Source organism: Oncorhynchus tshawytscha, linkage group LG27 (genome assembly GCF_018296145.1).
Source record: "Oncorhynchus tshawytscha isolate Ot180627B linkage group LG27, Otsh_v2.0, whole genome shotgun sequence".
NCBI classification, from domain to species: Eukaryota; Metazoa; Chordata; class Actinopteri; order Salmoniformes; family Salmonidae; genus Oncorhynchus; species Oncorhynchus tshawytscha.
In genome coordinates, this window is record NC_056455.1 from 12,451,877 (window position 1) to 12,467,685 (window position 15,809).

General features: G+C 42.0%; 1 protein-coding gene across 4 annotated transcripts in view; it reads left to right on the top strand.

Annotated features, from left to right (window-relative positions):
- The first annotated feature begins 573 nt into the window (after nt 1–573).
- LOC112226079 (cdc42-interacting protein 4 homolog) overlaps nt 574–15,809 on the top strand; it is a 29,639-nt gene continuing 14,403 nt past the window's right edge. For 2 of the 4 annotated variants that reach the window (XM_042307031.1, XM_042307032.1), the window contains exons 1-5: nt 12,935–12,994; nt 13,186–13,301; nt 14,462–14,518; nt 14,942–15,089; nt 15,568–15,630. In XM_042307031.1, coding sequence (XP_042162965.1) covers nt 12,950–12,994; nt 13,186–13,301; nt 14,462–14,518; nt 14,942–15,089; nt 15,568–15,630 — 429 coding nt within the window. In that variant the 5' untranslated portion in view covers nt 12,935–12,949. Of the gene's footprint in view, nt 842–12,934; nt 12,995–13,185; nt 13,302–14,461; nt 14,519–14,730; nt 14,820–14,941; nt 15,090–15,567; nt 15,631–15,809 lie in introns of those variants that run through there. The other 2 variants (XM_024390305.2, XM_042307033.1) reach the window with 2 other exon arrangements.

Sequence of the window (15,809 nt, forward strand, 5' to 3'; positions counted from 1 at the left end):
CCTATACGACCGCTCGGAGACATCCGCGTGGTCTTAAAGCACACCGCGCCTAGTTTAGTATCACATTCCAATGATACAACTGGGGAGAACAAAATTGAATTTCAGAATGTGGGGGGGACATGCCCCCGTCTCCAGTGAAAGTTGTGTCCTTGCTAGGAATTGCACTGTATAAGAAAATATTGATTCAGTGGTACAGTTTGTTGAATTGTGTTTACACAGTCTAACTATGAGCTTTTTTAGTGTGACTAGCGTTTTTTAAATGCTTTTCTAGATTTTTGCCTGTTCAAGTGTCTTGCATCTGACAACATACAAAGGAATTTAATAAGAATGTTCATATTTCTATATCAATAGTTAATTGTATTGCTTGCTGTAGTCTAATTACAAGAGAATCTGAACATTCATTTTCCTTTATAAAACTATTTTCAAAGATGTTTTTAAAAGTGACTTGTGTATGCCCATAAATAAACAAGAATCACTGATTATGACATGCCACTGCCAGTCTGTCGCCAGTGAACATTTTATTGAAGGAAAATACATTAGGGAACTGTCCCTTTAAGAATTAGGATTTGGGAGTGACGAGGATATGAAAGCTAGTTTATCCCTCTTTCCTTTGCAACGAATATTGTTTAGATGAACTAGATTAGTTTGCTAAATTATAGGGAGAAATGATTCTCACTGTTTAGAAACGGAAAGGATACAGAAGGGGTATTTGAGCGTCCTCGGAATTCATCTCCCAGGATTGAGGCGTCCTCCAAATTGGGATAACTTTGAGGAAGTTCTTTGTATTCAGGGATCCGCTGATAAGAAGACGTTAAACATGGACTGGGGAACGGATCTCTGGGTGAGTATGCGAGCAGTCTGGGATCTGCCAAGGGCTTTAGCTCTCGTGAAGTTTTGCAAAGTATTGTTTTTGCCACTTTTAATGTGATTGTAGCATGTATGTTCTTCTACGACTATGAGCATACCAAGAGACTGGGTTTGATGGAGGTAGTCAAACTATGCTGAGATTTCTTTCCCTCTCAGAACATCTGTCCCAGCCATACTCAACTGGACCCAGAACAGGGTCAAAATTGACCGCGTGTCCCAAGTGTACATTTTTTTTGGAACTCATTTGGGCCTCGTCCTCTGGTATCATATAAACATACATACGATATCGTACAATTGCAGGAAATACGCTTTAAACTACATCTTGGAGCAGAGATTTGCGTGTGAATTTCATTGCCCCCTGGCACAACCTCTAGATGGGACCCTGGAGGTCTTCCTTCAAGAAAATGTTACTGTTTTAAAACAAATTTCCTGCAATTCTATGTATTTTGACATGACGTAGGCCTATGACCGGGGTGAAAAACAACAACAAATTAAACCACAGGTTAGATGTATTTAGGATGCTTTGAACATGAAATGAACACTCAATTTGACGACTTTGTTACTTTGAGATTTTTTTGGGGGGGATGATGTATTTTTGATGTTGTGGTTTGACACTTTCAGACAGGAATGAAATGGAGATAGGGACACAGGCAAATGCTAGAAACAGTGGGAAGGTTGGAAGCAGGGATTTGATCCCTGTTCTCAGGTGGAAAGTTGTATGCAACACATGCCGTGGAGTGTCACCAGTACACCAAGGCTCTGCACAGGAATATTTAATATTAGTGGGTAACTCTCTTTAAATAGGGCTGGAAGAAAATCCTGCTTGCTCTCCGGGAGAGTTGGCCACACCTGATTTATGTTTTTCAAGTGCTGGGTGTTTTGAAAATGTTCTTGTTATAACAATATTTGATTTAAATCACCCAAACTTGATGAAAAATCGAATACATATCAATATTCAGGTGGTTTGTGCCTACTCAGGAGATAGATTGGAGGTAAGGCTCTGGAATAGACTGGCGTCTTATCCAGGGGGTGTACTTTACATCAAGCTGCCTCACGCTACAGAAACAAGAGATGGGCTCCTGCCCTATGAGCCGTTCCGACTCGTGCGAGACTACCTACCTACTTACTTGCTTACTATATAGTTGAAGATCCTTGCTGTCATCTTACTCTACCATCGCTGCCTAGCTTGTGCACAATACTAAAATATTTGATTCCTGGAGCATTTAATATCAATGCTTATTTGTATAATTTATTCAAAACTGTTCATGAATGGCAGCAAAGACACAAGTAGCCATATCAGACTTCAAATGTGTGATTAACACTGGCAAAATCGGGAAGAAGTGGAATAATAAAATGTGTGGGGAATACCTGTAGTGTTCTTGCTGACAAGCATGTTATTACCCTATATTTTAGCCCATTGTTAAGAATGAGAATTGTTCCACAGATCAGACTAAAGTAAATACATAATAAAATCTCCTGAAGACAAGATGACATAAATCTGCCCCTACACCCTAACCAAACAATTGTTCTATTCATTGTCCCCCCTCTAGAATCAAACATACAGTTTCCGGTTCACAATCTGTTTGACAAAGTTATTGATCACCAAACGAGGGGACTAATGCAAGTGTGGATGAAATCGACTTTAGTACATGCTGTCTAAAGGCTGCATTCTATCAAGCTGATTCCTACTCCAATATGTGATAGATGCTGTTTGAACACTAATGCACATGTTTTGGGAATGTCCTGTGGTGTCCCCGTTCTGGTCACATGTTTTGGGAATGTCCTGTGGCGTCCCAGTTCTGGTTACATGTTTTGGGAATGTCCTGTGGCGTCCCCGTTCTGGTCACATGTTTTGGGAATGTCCTGTGGCGTCCCAGTTCTGGTTACATGTTTTGGGAATGTCCTGTGGCGTCCCCGTTCTGGTTACATGTTTTGGGAATGTCCTGTGGCGTCCCAGTTCTGGTCAAATGTTTTGGGAATGTCCTGTGGCGTCCCAGTTCTGGTCAAATGTTTTGGGAATGTCCTGTGGCGTCCCAGTTCTGGTCAAATGTTTTGGGAATGTCCTGTGGCGTCCCAGTTCTGGTCACATGTTTTGGGAATGTCTTGTGGCGTCCCGTTCTGGTCACATGTTTTGGGAATGTCCTGTGGCGTCCCTGTTCTGGTTACATGTTTTGGGAATGTCCTGTGGCGTCCCCGTTCTGGTCACATGTTTTGGGAATGTCCTGTGGCGTCCCAGTTCTGGTCACATGTTTTGGGAATGTCCTGTGGCGTCCCAGTTCTGGTCACATGTTTTGGGAATGTCCTGTGGCGTCCCAGTTCTGGTCACATGTTTTGGGAATGTCCTGTGGCGTCCCAGTTCTGGTCACATGTTTTGGGAATGTCCTGTGGCGTCCCAGTTCCGGTTACATGTTTTGGGAATGTCCTGTGGCGTCCCAGTTCTGGTTACATGTTTTGGGAATGTCCTGTGGCGTCCCAGTTCTGGTTACATGTTTTGGGAATGTCCTGTGGCGTCCCAGTTCTGGTTACATGTTTTGGGAATGTCCTGTGGCGTCCCAGTTCTGGTCACATGTTTTGGGAATGTCCTGTGGCGTCCCAGTTCTGGTTACATGTTTTGGGAATGTCCTGTGGTGTCCCAGTTCTGGTTACATGTTTTGGGAATGTCCTGTGGTGTCCCAGTTCTGGTTACATGTTTTGGGAATGTCCTGTGGTGTCCCCGTTCTGGTTACATGTTTTGGGAATGTCCTGTGGCGTCCCCGTTCTGGTCACATGTTTTAAATTGCCTTACTAAAGTTATGGGTTTCCCTGTGAACAAAGATCCACCTTTTAGTTTTTTTTAAAATGATGACTCTGCATTTGTACTGCAACTGGTTCAGAAAATGAATCATTTATGTGGGGTTGACATCAGCAAAAAAAGGTTATCCTTAGTGCTTGGATTACCCCTACAATCCTCTCACCTCAAACATTTTCTAGATATTGTTCGTATAGAGTGATCAGTGACCGTGATAATTAAAGCTCGGGCAAACCCAGTTAAGGCATGGGATGTATTATGCAAAACTCTATCAGATATCAACAACTCTTGACCCTGCAATGGCCCTACATGTTAAGGGCCATACATGTTAAGGGCCAATGTGTGAGAGTAGGCAGCTCTGAGTCTGCTTTAAGTTTGCTTTAAAACCCCCTAGAGTTGATGTCCGCGCCCTGCGGAACTCTAATTAGCATAATAATACAAATCTGTCAATTCAAGCAAGAGATCTTTTTTTTTTTGCATTGGATGTGTCTCAATCGACCGCATCCGTTGATGTCGCAGTTCCGCATCTGCGGTGGAAGGTGGCAGAACTAGAGCAGGGTTTGTCAGACCATGAGACATCCCTCGAAAAGCTGTCTTCTCACAAAATCGTATGTAGCATCGGAACGGTTTGGCCTATGAACTATTATGACTCCTCTATGGAAAGATTACTCTCACAAACACCATGGGACGCGCCTGAAGTTGGTACAGCCGATCTGCCAACTTCTGTCTGTAGCGTCCAAACAGTCTGGACTACACTAATATGACCCCTCTGTGGAAAGGTTAGACTCAAACATGTACATGTCAGGTTGTTTTGCTCTAGGATGCCCACGGGCCTCACAAGACTCATCTGAAGGTCCCCTGGCACCAGTTGAAAAAATTTATGGAAGCAGATACTCAAAGTATTCAGACCCCTTCCCTTTTTTCACATTTTGTTACATTACAGCCTTATTCTAAAATGGATTAAATGCATTTTTTCTCATCAATCTACACACGCTACCCCATAATGACAAAGCAAAAACAGTTTTTACTTATTTTTTTACTTTTATTTTTTACCTTATTTACATAAGTATTCAGACCCTTTGCTATGAGACTCGAAATTGAGCTCAGGTGCATCCTGTTTCCATTGATCATCCTTGAGATGTACAAGTTCTACAAGTTGATTGGAGTCCACCTGTGGTAAATTAAATTGATTGGACATGATTTGGAAAGGCACACACCTGTCTATTTAAGTTCCCACAGTTGACCTTGCATGTCAGAGCAAAAATCCGGGCATGAGGTTGAAGGTATTCTCCGTAGAGCTCCGAGACATGATTGTGTCGAGGCACAGATCTGGGGAAGGGTACCAACACATTTCTGCAGCATTGAAGGTCCCCAAGAACACAGTGGCCTCCATCATTCTTAAATGGAAGAACAAAAATATATAAACGCATAAAGAACAAAAATATATAAACGCATACGGAACAAAAATATATAAACGCAATGTGCGTTTATATGCATTTCAAACATGTTACTGAGTTACAGTTCATATAAGGAAATCAGTCAATTGAAAAAAATTCATTAGGCCCAAATCTATGGATTTCTAATGACTCGGAATACAGAATGCACATTAACTAAGGTAGGGGCATGGATCAGAAAACCAGGCAGTATCTAGTGTGACAATTAAAACATTTTTTTTTTTAAATGTGCCTCATGCAGCGTGACATATCTCCGTCGCATAGAGTTGTCAGGCTGCTGATTGTGGCCTGTGGAATGTTGTCCCACTCCTCTTCAATGGTTGTGCGAAGTTGCTTGATACTCCCCTGTAGTAATTTTGTGGCCTTATATTGTCCCCAGCACAAGGTGCACCTGTGTAATGATCATGCTGTTTAATCAGCTTCTTGATATGCCACACCTGTCAGGTGGATGGATTATCTTGGCAAATGAGAAAAGCTCACTAACAGGGATGTAAACACATTTGTGTACAACAAGAATTAAGCTGTTAAAATATGAATATTATACTGTGGACACGGAAGCCATTGCATGCAATTCCCTGGTGCATTTAGTGCTCAAATCTCTGACAGCTGAACCGTGAGGTGGACAATTGTTTTAGGAAAGTAGCCTCAAAATAGTCTATAAAGTTTTGCATATGCTACACATCGAAACACAAGGAATAGTGTTTTTGTAATTTGTTTAAGGGTGGTTTTAAGGACTCGTAAATGTGGCTAATTTGGCCAATATCCCTCATTTATTGATGCTGTTGGCTGTGCCAGGTTGGATCTGAATGCATATGGATGTCCATAAAATTTCTCAAATGTCTGGTCAATAAAAATGTTCCATGTTGCCCGGCGCCAGATTGTCCTAAAGGAAACTCTGAAATGACTATTTTTGAATTTTCACATGAAAATCTGTTGCCAATTGGATGGGTCCATATAATTATTTTGACACCTTGAGTTGGACCAGCATGTCACTCTCTGAACAGATACAAATGTGGCGCTGTTTACACAGGCAGTCCAATTCTCATATTTTTCACTCATTTGTCCTTTGCCCAATCAGATCAGTGTGTTTTGCCCATAAATGTAAGTGTGTAATTGCTGCACGCAATTTGTGACGTTCCTGCACGTGGGCATTCCTGAATCCGCATATAAGCCCCCCCCTCCATAAATGGACAAAAGAGCAGAATTGTCTGTCTGTGTAAACGCAACCATTGTAGCAGGTACATAAGTTGTAGCACGATTTGTAACTCAAATCAAAGTGCTGTCATTGGGGACCCTGAAAAACAAAGCAGCTTGTGCTGGTGTCTTGTCTCTCAGATCATTATGCTATTAGCTAGCTAGCCAAGTTGAAGTCAATGTTTAATTTCTCAAGAAAAAGCTTATGACCCAGATGTTTGTGCACAAACTGCCAGACATTCAGAATGTCTAGGGCCTAGGCCTTTGATGTTTTGAGCTTGAGTGAATTTAATTGACATTCCTTGCCCCAAGACTAGTTTTGTCCTAAGGAAGGATCCACTTTTGGGAGGGCCATGCCCGCAACAAGTTGTCACACAGTTGGGCGCTACTTGATTCCCAGAAATAGGACACTATTGCCTCCTGCTGCCCACCATGCGCATGGATGGAGCGCACAGTCTCACACACACAGTTGACATATTGAATGATATCAGTTACATGATGGCACATTTACTCCAGATCCTTCAATGTTTTCAACAGTGCACTTGTACTGAGCATGCCTATGGTCACCAACCCAACTCTAGTCCTGGAGAGAGGGTTTGCCAACCAGGCTAATTACTGACCACCAATACCTTTTTATTGAGGAGTTTAAAATAGCCTGGGAAAACACTGTAGTGAACACTTGCTTTCCAGGACCAGGATTGGTGCCCACTAGAGTACCGTGTGACAACAAGCAATAGCTCACTTTTTAACATAGATGGCTGGATGGATCTTTGCTCTCGCTCATCGATCTCACATGGTTTTAATGAGTATAATTGATAGTCCATTGAGTATAAGTTGATTTCAACCTCTGTTCACAGCCACCGGTTGTCATGGATTCCCCAGCCAATGTGCACAAGAGTGAGTTACAGTGGTAGCTGGTAGGCGACACAATGGACAAGACAAACAGAGAAACAAGCAGTCTTTTCACTAGAAAATCAGGCCGAGAACACACTGCCCCTCAATGTTGCTACACGGTTTATCTGAGAGCTAGGCTATGGCTACTCCACCACCCACCCAGTGATCTGACCTCCTACACACACACACACCCCGTATAGTGAATATGTAAATGGTGTGTTACAGAGAGGAGGGTGGGACGGTAGGTTCTGACCTCATTACCCATGTTCCCCCCCCTGGGCCTCTCTATTCCTCATGTCCTCTTTCCATCCTCAGTGCTGTGCTGCATGGAGCACTAGCAACCTAATTAGGTTTGACCTCGTTTAATGAACTCAAAACATCTCATCTATCCATGCTCTTGTATGTATGTTATGTATGTATTTGCCACATCTGTTTCCCTTTTTAACCCAAGAGACATTTCTTCAAACCTCTACTTTTCTCTGAAAACATGCAAACTCAAACAGGTTTTATTAGCTGGTAGTTTACTGTACCTTCTATCAGGTGTTATTAGCTGGTAGTTTACTGTATCTTCTCCTATCAGGTTTTATTAGCTGGTAGTTTACTGTACCTTCTATCAGGTGTTATTAGCTGGTAGTTTACTGTATCTTCTCCTATCAGGTGTTTTTAGCTGGTAGTTTACTGTACCTTCTCCTATCAGGTTTTATTAGCTGGTAGTTTACTGTACCTTCTCCTATCAGGTGTTATTAGCTGGTAGTTTACTGTACCTTCTCCTATCAGGTGTTTTTAGCTGGTAGTTTACTGTACCTTCTCATATCAGGTGTTATTAGCTGGTAGTTTACTGTACCTTCTCCTATCAGGTGTTTTTAGCTGGTAGTTTACTGTACCTTCTCCTATCAGGTGTTTTTAGCTGGTAGTTTACTGTACCTTCTATCAGGTGTTATTAGCTGGTAGTTTACTGTACCTTCTCCTATCAGGTGTTATTAGCTGGTAGTTTACTGTACCTTCTCCTATCAGGTTTTATTAGCTGGTAGTTTACTGTACCTTCTATCAGGTGTTATTAGCTGGTAGTTTACTGTATCTTCTCCTATCAGGTGTTTTTAGCTGGTAGTTTACTGTACCTTCTCCTATCAGGTGTTATTAGCTGGTAGTTTACTGTACCTTCTATCAGGTTTTATTAGCTGGTAGTTTACTGTACCTTCTATCAGGTGTTTTTAGCTGGTAGTTTACTGTACCTTCTCCTATCAGGTGTTATTAGCTGGTAGTTTACTGTACCTTCTCCTATCAGGTGTTATTAGCTGGTAGTTTACTGTACCTTCTCCTATCAGGTGTTATTAGCTGGTAGTTTACTGTACCTTCTCCTATCAGGTGTTATTAGCTGGTAGTTTACTGTACCTTCTCCTATCAGGTGTTATTAGCTGGTAGTTTACTGTACCTTCTCCTATCAGGTGTTATTAGCTGGTAGTTTACTGTACCTTCTCCTATCAGGTGTTATTAGCTGGTAGTTTACTGTACCTTCTCCTATCAGGTGTTATTAGCTGGTAGTTTACTGTACCTTCTCCTATCAGGTGTTTTTAGCTGGTAGTTTACTGTACCTTCTCCTATAAGGTGTTATTAGCTGGTAGTTTACTGTACCTTCTATCAGGTTTTATTAGCTGGTAGTTTACTGTACCTTCTATCAGGTGTTTTTAGCTGGTAGTTTACTGTACCTTCTATCAGGTGTTTTTAGCTGGTAGTTTACTGTACCTTCTCCTATCAGGTTTTATTAGCTGGTAGTTTACTGTACCTTCTATCAGGTGTTTTTAGCTGGTAGTTTACTGTACCTTCTATCAGGTGTTTTTAGCTGGTAGTTTACTGTACCTTCTCCTATCAGGTGTTATTAGCTGGTAGTTTACTGTACCTTCTCCTATCAGGTGTTATTAGCTGGTAATTTATAGAATGACAATTTGCACACAGATCTAACCATGTTTTCATATGTTTGTATTTATGTGTGAGGGAGACTATTGGAAAACATTTGTTCTTTCTCTCGCCACAATGTCCAGACTGCCTAATTGGTTGTGATTGTGTTTGGCCAGTAACGTTCGTGGCCAACTGTGCTGCCTGCTCTGTGGCATCTGTCCCTTGCTTTCCTTGCCGTTAATCCAGCAGTTATTTTAGGCACCTAGTGTTCAGTGTGTAAGATCAGTGTATGGGCATTAGCCCTGGCTGCTAGTGTGACTGAGTGAGGACAGGCTCTGTGTGTGTGTGTGTGTGTGTGTGTGTGTGTGTGTGTGTGTGTGTTCCACACAGAGCCTGTAAAGAAATGTAGCATGGCAGACGGTCCCTTTATAATGTTCATGAAAGATAGTGACTAAGGTAGGAAACCCTCTCTGTGGTCATGGAGTAGGATACTTAAGTCATTTTTGGAGGTATCTGTACTTTACTATTTATATTTTTGACCGCTTTTACTTCACTACATTCCTAAAGAAAATATGTACTTTTTACTCCATACATTTTCCCAGACACACAAAAGTACTAAAAAACTAAATTGCCTAATTCACACATTTATCAAGAGAACATTCCTGGTCATCCCTACTGCCTCTGATCAGGCGGACTCACTAAACACATGCTTGGTTTGTAAATGATGTCTGAGTGTTGGAGTGTGCCCCTGGCTATCCGTATATAATAATACAAAAAAACGAAAAGGGTGCCACCTGGTTTGTTTTATATAAGGGATTTGACATTTAATTTTTTACTTTTACTTTTGATACTTAAGTATCTTTTAAACCAAGTACTTTTGGACTTTTACTCCAGTAGTATTTTACTGGGTGACTTTCACTTTTACTTAAATCATTTTCTATTAAAGTATCTTTTACTTTTACTCAAGTATGACAATTGGGAACCTTTTCCACCACTGAGTAGGATGACTTCCCATGCCTAGGGTGATGCCTTTACAAGTTCATCTGTCTGGAGTTGGGGGGGTGGAGGTAGAAGATTGCTGGGTTGAGGCAGGGCCAACATGGATATATGGGCCTTCGGTCATTGGAAGATTACGGTTCTTTGATGTGGCCTAAATTCTACCATGAAGCCAACAGTATGCTCATGAAAAACCCAACTGAATGTCCTAGCTTACTGAAACTTTAAATTGGAATCAATTTCTAAACAATATTGTCTTATGGAGAGGGCAAACAAGGTTATGTTTGTGCGGTGGAAGACATCCACCCCAGCCAGTAGGCCGAATGGTTGTGAAACAACAATCAGCTTGGTTTATTTACAACTTAACCTCGAAGACAGGAGGACTCTGTTAAACTGGAATGAAAACCAACCAGTTTGTGTGTTCTCTCCGCGTCTCTTGGTGGTGTTTCGGGTGAACACAAAAAGAGCACACTGTGTGCTGTGGCCCTCATTTTCCTGCCCAGAAACATTTGATCAGACTTCTCAAAATGTAGTCCTCTGTGTTCTACACATGCACACATACAGCAACTCACACGCAATGTCTCATACAAGCCCACATGTTCATGTGCTCTTCTCAAATCAAAGGCCTTAGGTGTTATTTGTTCACTCTCTTTTTATCGTGTGCCCTTTGAAGGGGAAGGATGGGTCAAGAACATGGCCCAACATGATAGGAATCTCTTCCCATTGAATGGCCCTCCTCCATACTGTAACTACAGAGTTCCTTGATATCATCCTCACTCTCTAACAGGCTTGTCTGTGCTTGAAGTGGCCATAAAGCACCCAGCCAAAAAAGGAACTAAAGAGACTAGAAGAGTCCTCACTGCATATCAAAGTGTGGGAATTTCTGTTCATGATGCGTGTGGTAGCAAGCCTATTTCGTTTTTCTTGTGCGAGTTGATGATACGTTTGCTTATGAAGTGTAGGGAAATCAAATAACGATGCGTTATGTTTGTAGTTTTTTTAGTTTGGCCCATCCACCACCCTCTTCGGAGGACAAAAATAAACATTGTTTTTACTGCTTTTTTTGTACATTATATACACAGTTTACATGCATGGCACTTCTTAATTTTCTTCACAGTAGTTACACAGCAAGAATATACACCGATGAACACAAAATATAAACTCAACATGCAACAATTTCAAAGATTTGATGGAGTTACAGTTCATGTAAGGAAGTCAGTCAACTGAAATAAATTCATTAGGCTCTAATCTATGGATTTCACATGACTGGGCGGGGGTACAGCCATGGGTGGGCCTGGGAGGGCATCAAATCATGGGTGGGCCTGGGAGGGCATCAAATCATGGGTGGGCCTGGGAGGGCATCAAATCAAACTTCATTTGTCACATGCGCCAAATACAACAGGTGTAGTAGACATTACCGTGAAATGCTTACTTACAAGCCCGTAACTAACAGTGCAGTTCAAGAAGAGTTAAGAGAATATGTAGTAAACTAAAGTAAAACATAATAACAAGTAACACAATAAAATAACAATAACGAGGCTATATACAGAGGGGTACCAAGTCAATGTGCGGGGGTACAGGTTAGTCGAGGTAATTTGTACATGTAGGTAGGGGTGAAGTGACTATGCTGCTACTCGCTGTTTATTTTCTATGCAATGTACAAACAAATGGAGGGAGGGGGGGTGGGGGTCGATTTTTAAATAGTCAGGTGGCCATTTTGATCACCCACTGGGGAGCCAGGCCCAGCCAATCAGAATGAGTATTTTCAAACTTTATTACAGACAGAAATAGTCCTCAGCACCCCCTCCTCACCACCCATTGGACGATCCTGCAGGTGAAGAAGCTGGATGTGGAGGCCCTGGACTGACGTGGTTACACGTGGTCTGCGGTTGTGAGGCCGGTTGGACGTACTGCCAAATTCTCTAAAATGATGTTGTAGGCAGCTTATGGTATAGAAATGAACATTAAATTCTCTGGCAACAGCTCTGGTGGACATTCCTGCAGTCAGCATGCTAATTGCACGCTCCCTCAACTTGATTTCAACTGTGTTGTGATGTTTCACATAGATTCTGAACCTTCCTAATCCCATAGTATCTACAGATTGTAAATGAAAGATATTTTTATTGAAACTATCATATTGTTGATTGATTGACTATGGCTTTCCAAATCTCCCAACAGTCCTATTTGTAGGGTTAATTTGAGGTAAATGTTGTGATTTTTCAGCCATTCCTGAACCTGTGACCAGAAACAAGCTACATAGGGGCAATACCAGAATAAATGATCTAATGATACTGTCTCTTCGCAGCAAAATCTGCAGAGCTGAGATGGCTGTATGCCCTATAAACATAACATTCTGTTGGTGGCAAGAATTTTATACAACATTTTTTTTATTGAAAAACTCTTCAAGTTGTTTTGTATCAGTTCATAAACCATGTGCCATAGAATCGGTACATCAAATCTCTTCTATTTTACAATCTGTATGGCGCCGCTGTCAACATTTTGGTCCTCCAATGAAACTGGTATGTTTTTCAATTTATGACGATTTCTTTTAGCCAATTTTGGCCTTTAAAGGGTAGACGAACAAGGTCCCTACCTTCGCTCCCTTCCACTTGCCTCCTCCAATTTTGCAGTTTTGCGGTAATCAGTTGGTTATTTAGTGTTCTATGCAATTCGTATGTGGGGTGTTTCTACGGAGTCCATGTACCACAGGAAGAGTGGGGCGCTTCCTATTTCCTGTCGGTAGAAGGTCGTCCTCCTCCCTGTGGCCTCTCGCTCTCTCTCTGGCCCTGTTCCAACTTTCTCTCCCCCTCTCTTTAGTAGCAGAACACAGCATGATTTAGCACCTCAAGGCTGGGGGTCAATGGTTGTGTATATGTGGAGAATTCTTGGAAGGCATAACATTTGGGTAGATATGGTGACTTGAGATTCAGTATCAACAGTCTGTAAACTAAATGTTGCCTCGGACTGATTTGATATCCAGCATTTCCTTAGATGGAACGCGCCCTGTCATTCTTATCGAATGGGGACGAGCTTTTCATGCATCTCGTGTGTATCATCCGTAATATCTCTTTCTCTTTTCATGTTCCTTCTCCCTAGGACCAATATGACATCATCGACAAGCACACGCAATCCGGGCTGGAACTGGTAGAGAAGTATGTCAAGTTTGTGAAGGAGAGGACGGAGATAGAGCAGAACTATGCCAAGCAGCTGAGGTAGGCCTCATTCTTCATGGTTCCTCATTCCTCAGGCCTCATTCCTGCCTGTGTGCCCACAGCAGTTGATGTTTGTGCTCAAAAGCTGTTTTATGAAATGTATGTGGTGTCTTATGACTAGTTTGGGGCAGAGTTGAACTTGTCTCCCCCTGTTGGCATTGCCCCAGCCCAGACAGTCCCAGAAACACTGCCCTCATTCTCAAGCTTCAGCCTGCATTACTGCCTCCCCTTTTCTCTGTTCCTCACTCTCACTCCGCGTGTGTCTGTCAGTATCTGCTGCTGTGCTCTGGTGGAGAGGAGAGGAAGTGGGAGCAGACTGGCACATGATGGACAGGATGTGGTCAGAGAGAGCTCTAATGAAAGAAGGAAGAATAGGAGAAGTGGCTGTGTTTTAACAGATGTTATTCTTGACTGTAGTTTTGCATTGGCTTTCCCTTAAAGGGGCAGTGCAGTCAGAAACATGATATCCTTTTTTTTTTATATATATCTCCACACTGAGGTTGGAATCATACAGTGAAATTGTGACAATTATGATAATGCCCTTTTAGTGTAAGAGCTGCCTGAATTTTCAGCTTGTTTGGCTGGGTGGGTTTTTTAGACCTAGATGATAATAGAAGATCAATAACTGCTAGCTTTCAGGTTACACATCCTTCCCATTAGGCTCCTCTCTGACCACTCCCAGACTGACCACTCCCAGACTGACCACTCACAGACTGACCACTCACAGACTGACCACTCACAGTCTTAGTAGAATTCTTGCTTGAGCTTTTTTTGTTTCTTTTTGACCATTTTGAATTCAAAACAATTTACAGTAAGGTAATTAATTGTTACCTAGAAATGATTTTGATATTGAGATAAAAATGGCAAAATGGAAAGATCAACTGTGCCAGTGGACCGGGGCAGTCTTGCCTACAAGAAGAAAATATTGTTGTGTGTGTTGTTTCTTAGAGGTGTGGATTGATTTTAAATCATTTCTATTAAATGCAAACTGTAACCAATTTAGGTTAGTAGAACGTCTTCATTGAGATTTGAATAGACACCCTAATTTGATGCCATGTGTTTTCCTATCATTTAGGATAATTAAGTTTGCATCTGTGCTTTTGACATATTCTATCTTCCAGACTACTTACCATATCTTCCCCCTCTCCTAATATTGACAGAAATCTAACAAAGAAATACAATCCTAAACGAGGCTGTAAAGAGGAACAGGAATGCAGGTGGGCTTTTGTGTGTGCGAGTGAATGAATGTGTGTGTGCATAAAATAAATGTGCTGTATTTGTACCTGCCCAGGCCAGCTGTGATCTTCAACATGACTTTCAGTTCCTAATCAGACATAGAGAAGGAAAACAAAGCTTGACTAAAATAATACACCAACAATACATGACGTAATTTCAATGATGTCTTTTCAAACTGCTTTCCTGTCTATAGTACTGTAGTTGGAGAGGCTATGCCAGCACCTGCAGAGCAATGCAAATGACTGCTACTATACCCCCTGAGAGGGAAACGGGAATAAGGAAGTAATGGACCTATCATTACCTGGCTAACACAGCTATTTAAGCAACAGTGTATGTAACTTCCTGTCAACGCCCAAATCCATTACAGATCTCATCTCTTCTCTACCCCCCCCCCTCTCCCATAGGTTCTCCAACCACCAGTCCTTCCTGGACATCCTGGATGAGATGAACGACTACGCAGGACAGAGGGAGCTGATTGCTGAGAACATGATGATGAACATCTGCATCGAAATCACCAAGTACCTGCAGGAGCTCAAGATGGAGCGCAAGATGGTGAGAGAGATCCACACTGAGAGGGAAGGATGGAAGAGTTCAAAACTCAGATTATTATAGTGAGGGTGAGTGAAGATGGGTGGGATCTAGGGAAAAGGAGGGAGATTATGAAGGAGACAGGAAGGACCATCAGATATTTGTAGGTTCCTCTGTTATGGCACGAAGGTAGCCTTGGTTGGGTTGTCTCGTAGGGGATGGTCACTGTCGTGTTGTCGTCCTCTGAAAGCAGAGGAATGCCTTGGCCCAACCCCAATGGAATATAGAACACACACAAACACTAAAAAGTCTCCCAGTAGACATGACCCACAGAGACAGACAGACTGCTATTTGTTTACGATCTATTTTGTTCAGTGGTTTTTGGTGGCTGTTGTTTATTCTGTACCCAATGCCAATGGCCCTGTCTAAGTAGGGAACGTCATCATCATCCTAGTGTTCTTGGTGTCTCATGTGTCCTCTCTCTCTGTTTGTCTGTTTGCAGCATCTGTCGGAGGCCAAGAAAGCCCAGCAGAGTTTGGAGAGCACCTATAAGCAGCTCGACAGTGTACGTTTGTTTACATGTCAGGCTGTCTGCCAATAACTCCTCTCTTCCAAAGGGAAAATCTACGTTGTTGGTAGAATACTAATGTATACATCCTCTCTATACAGTAGGCCTGTACTTTGCTTGTCAGTGAACAACTGTTTATTCTTTCTGTTCAGTCAAAGGCCAATGTTTTTCTCCAG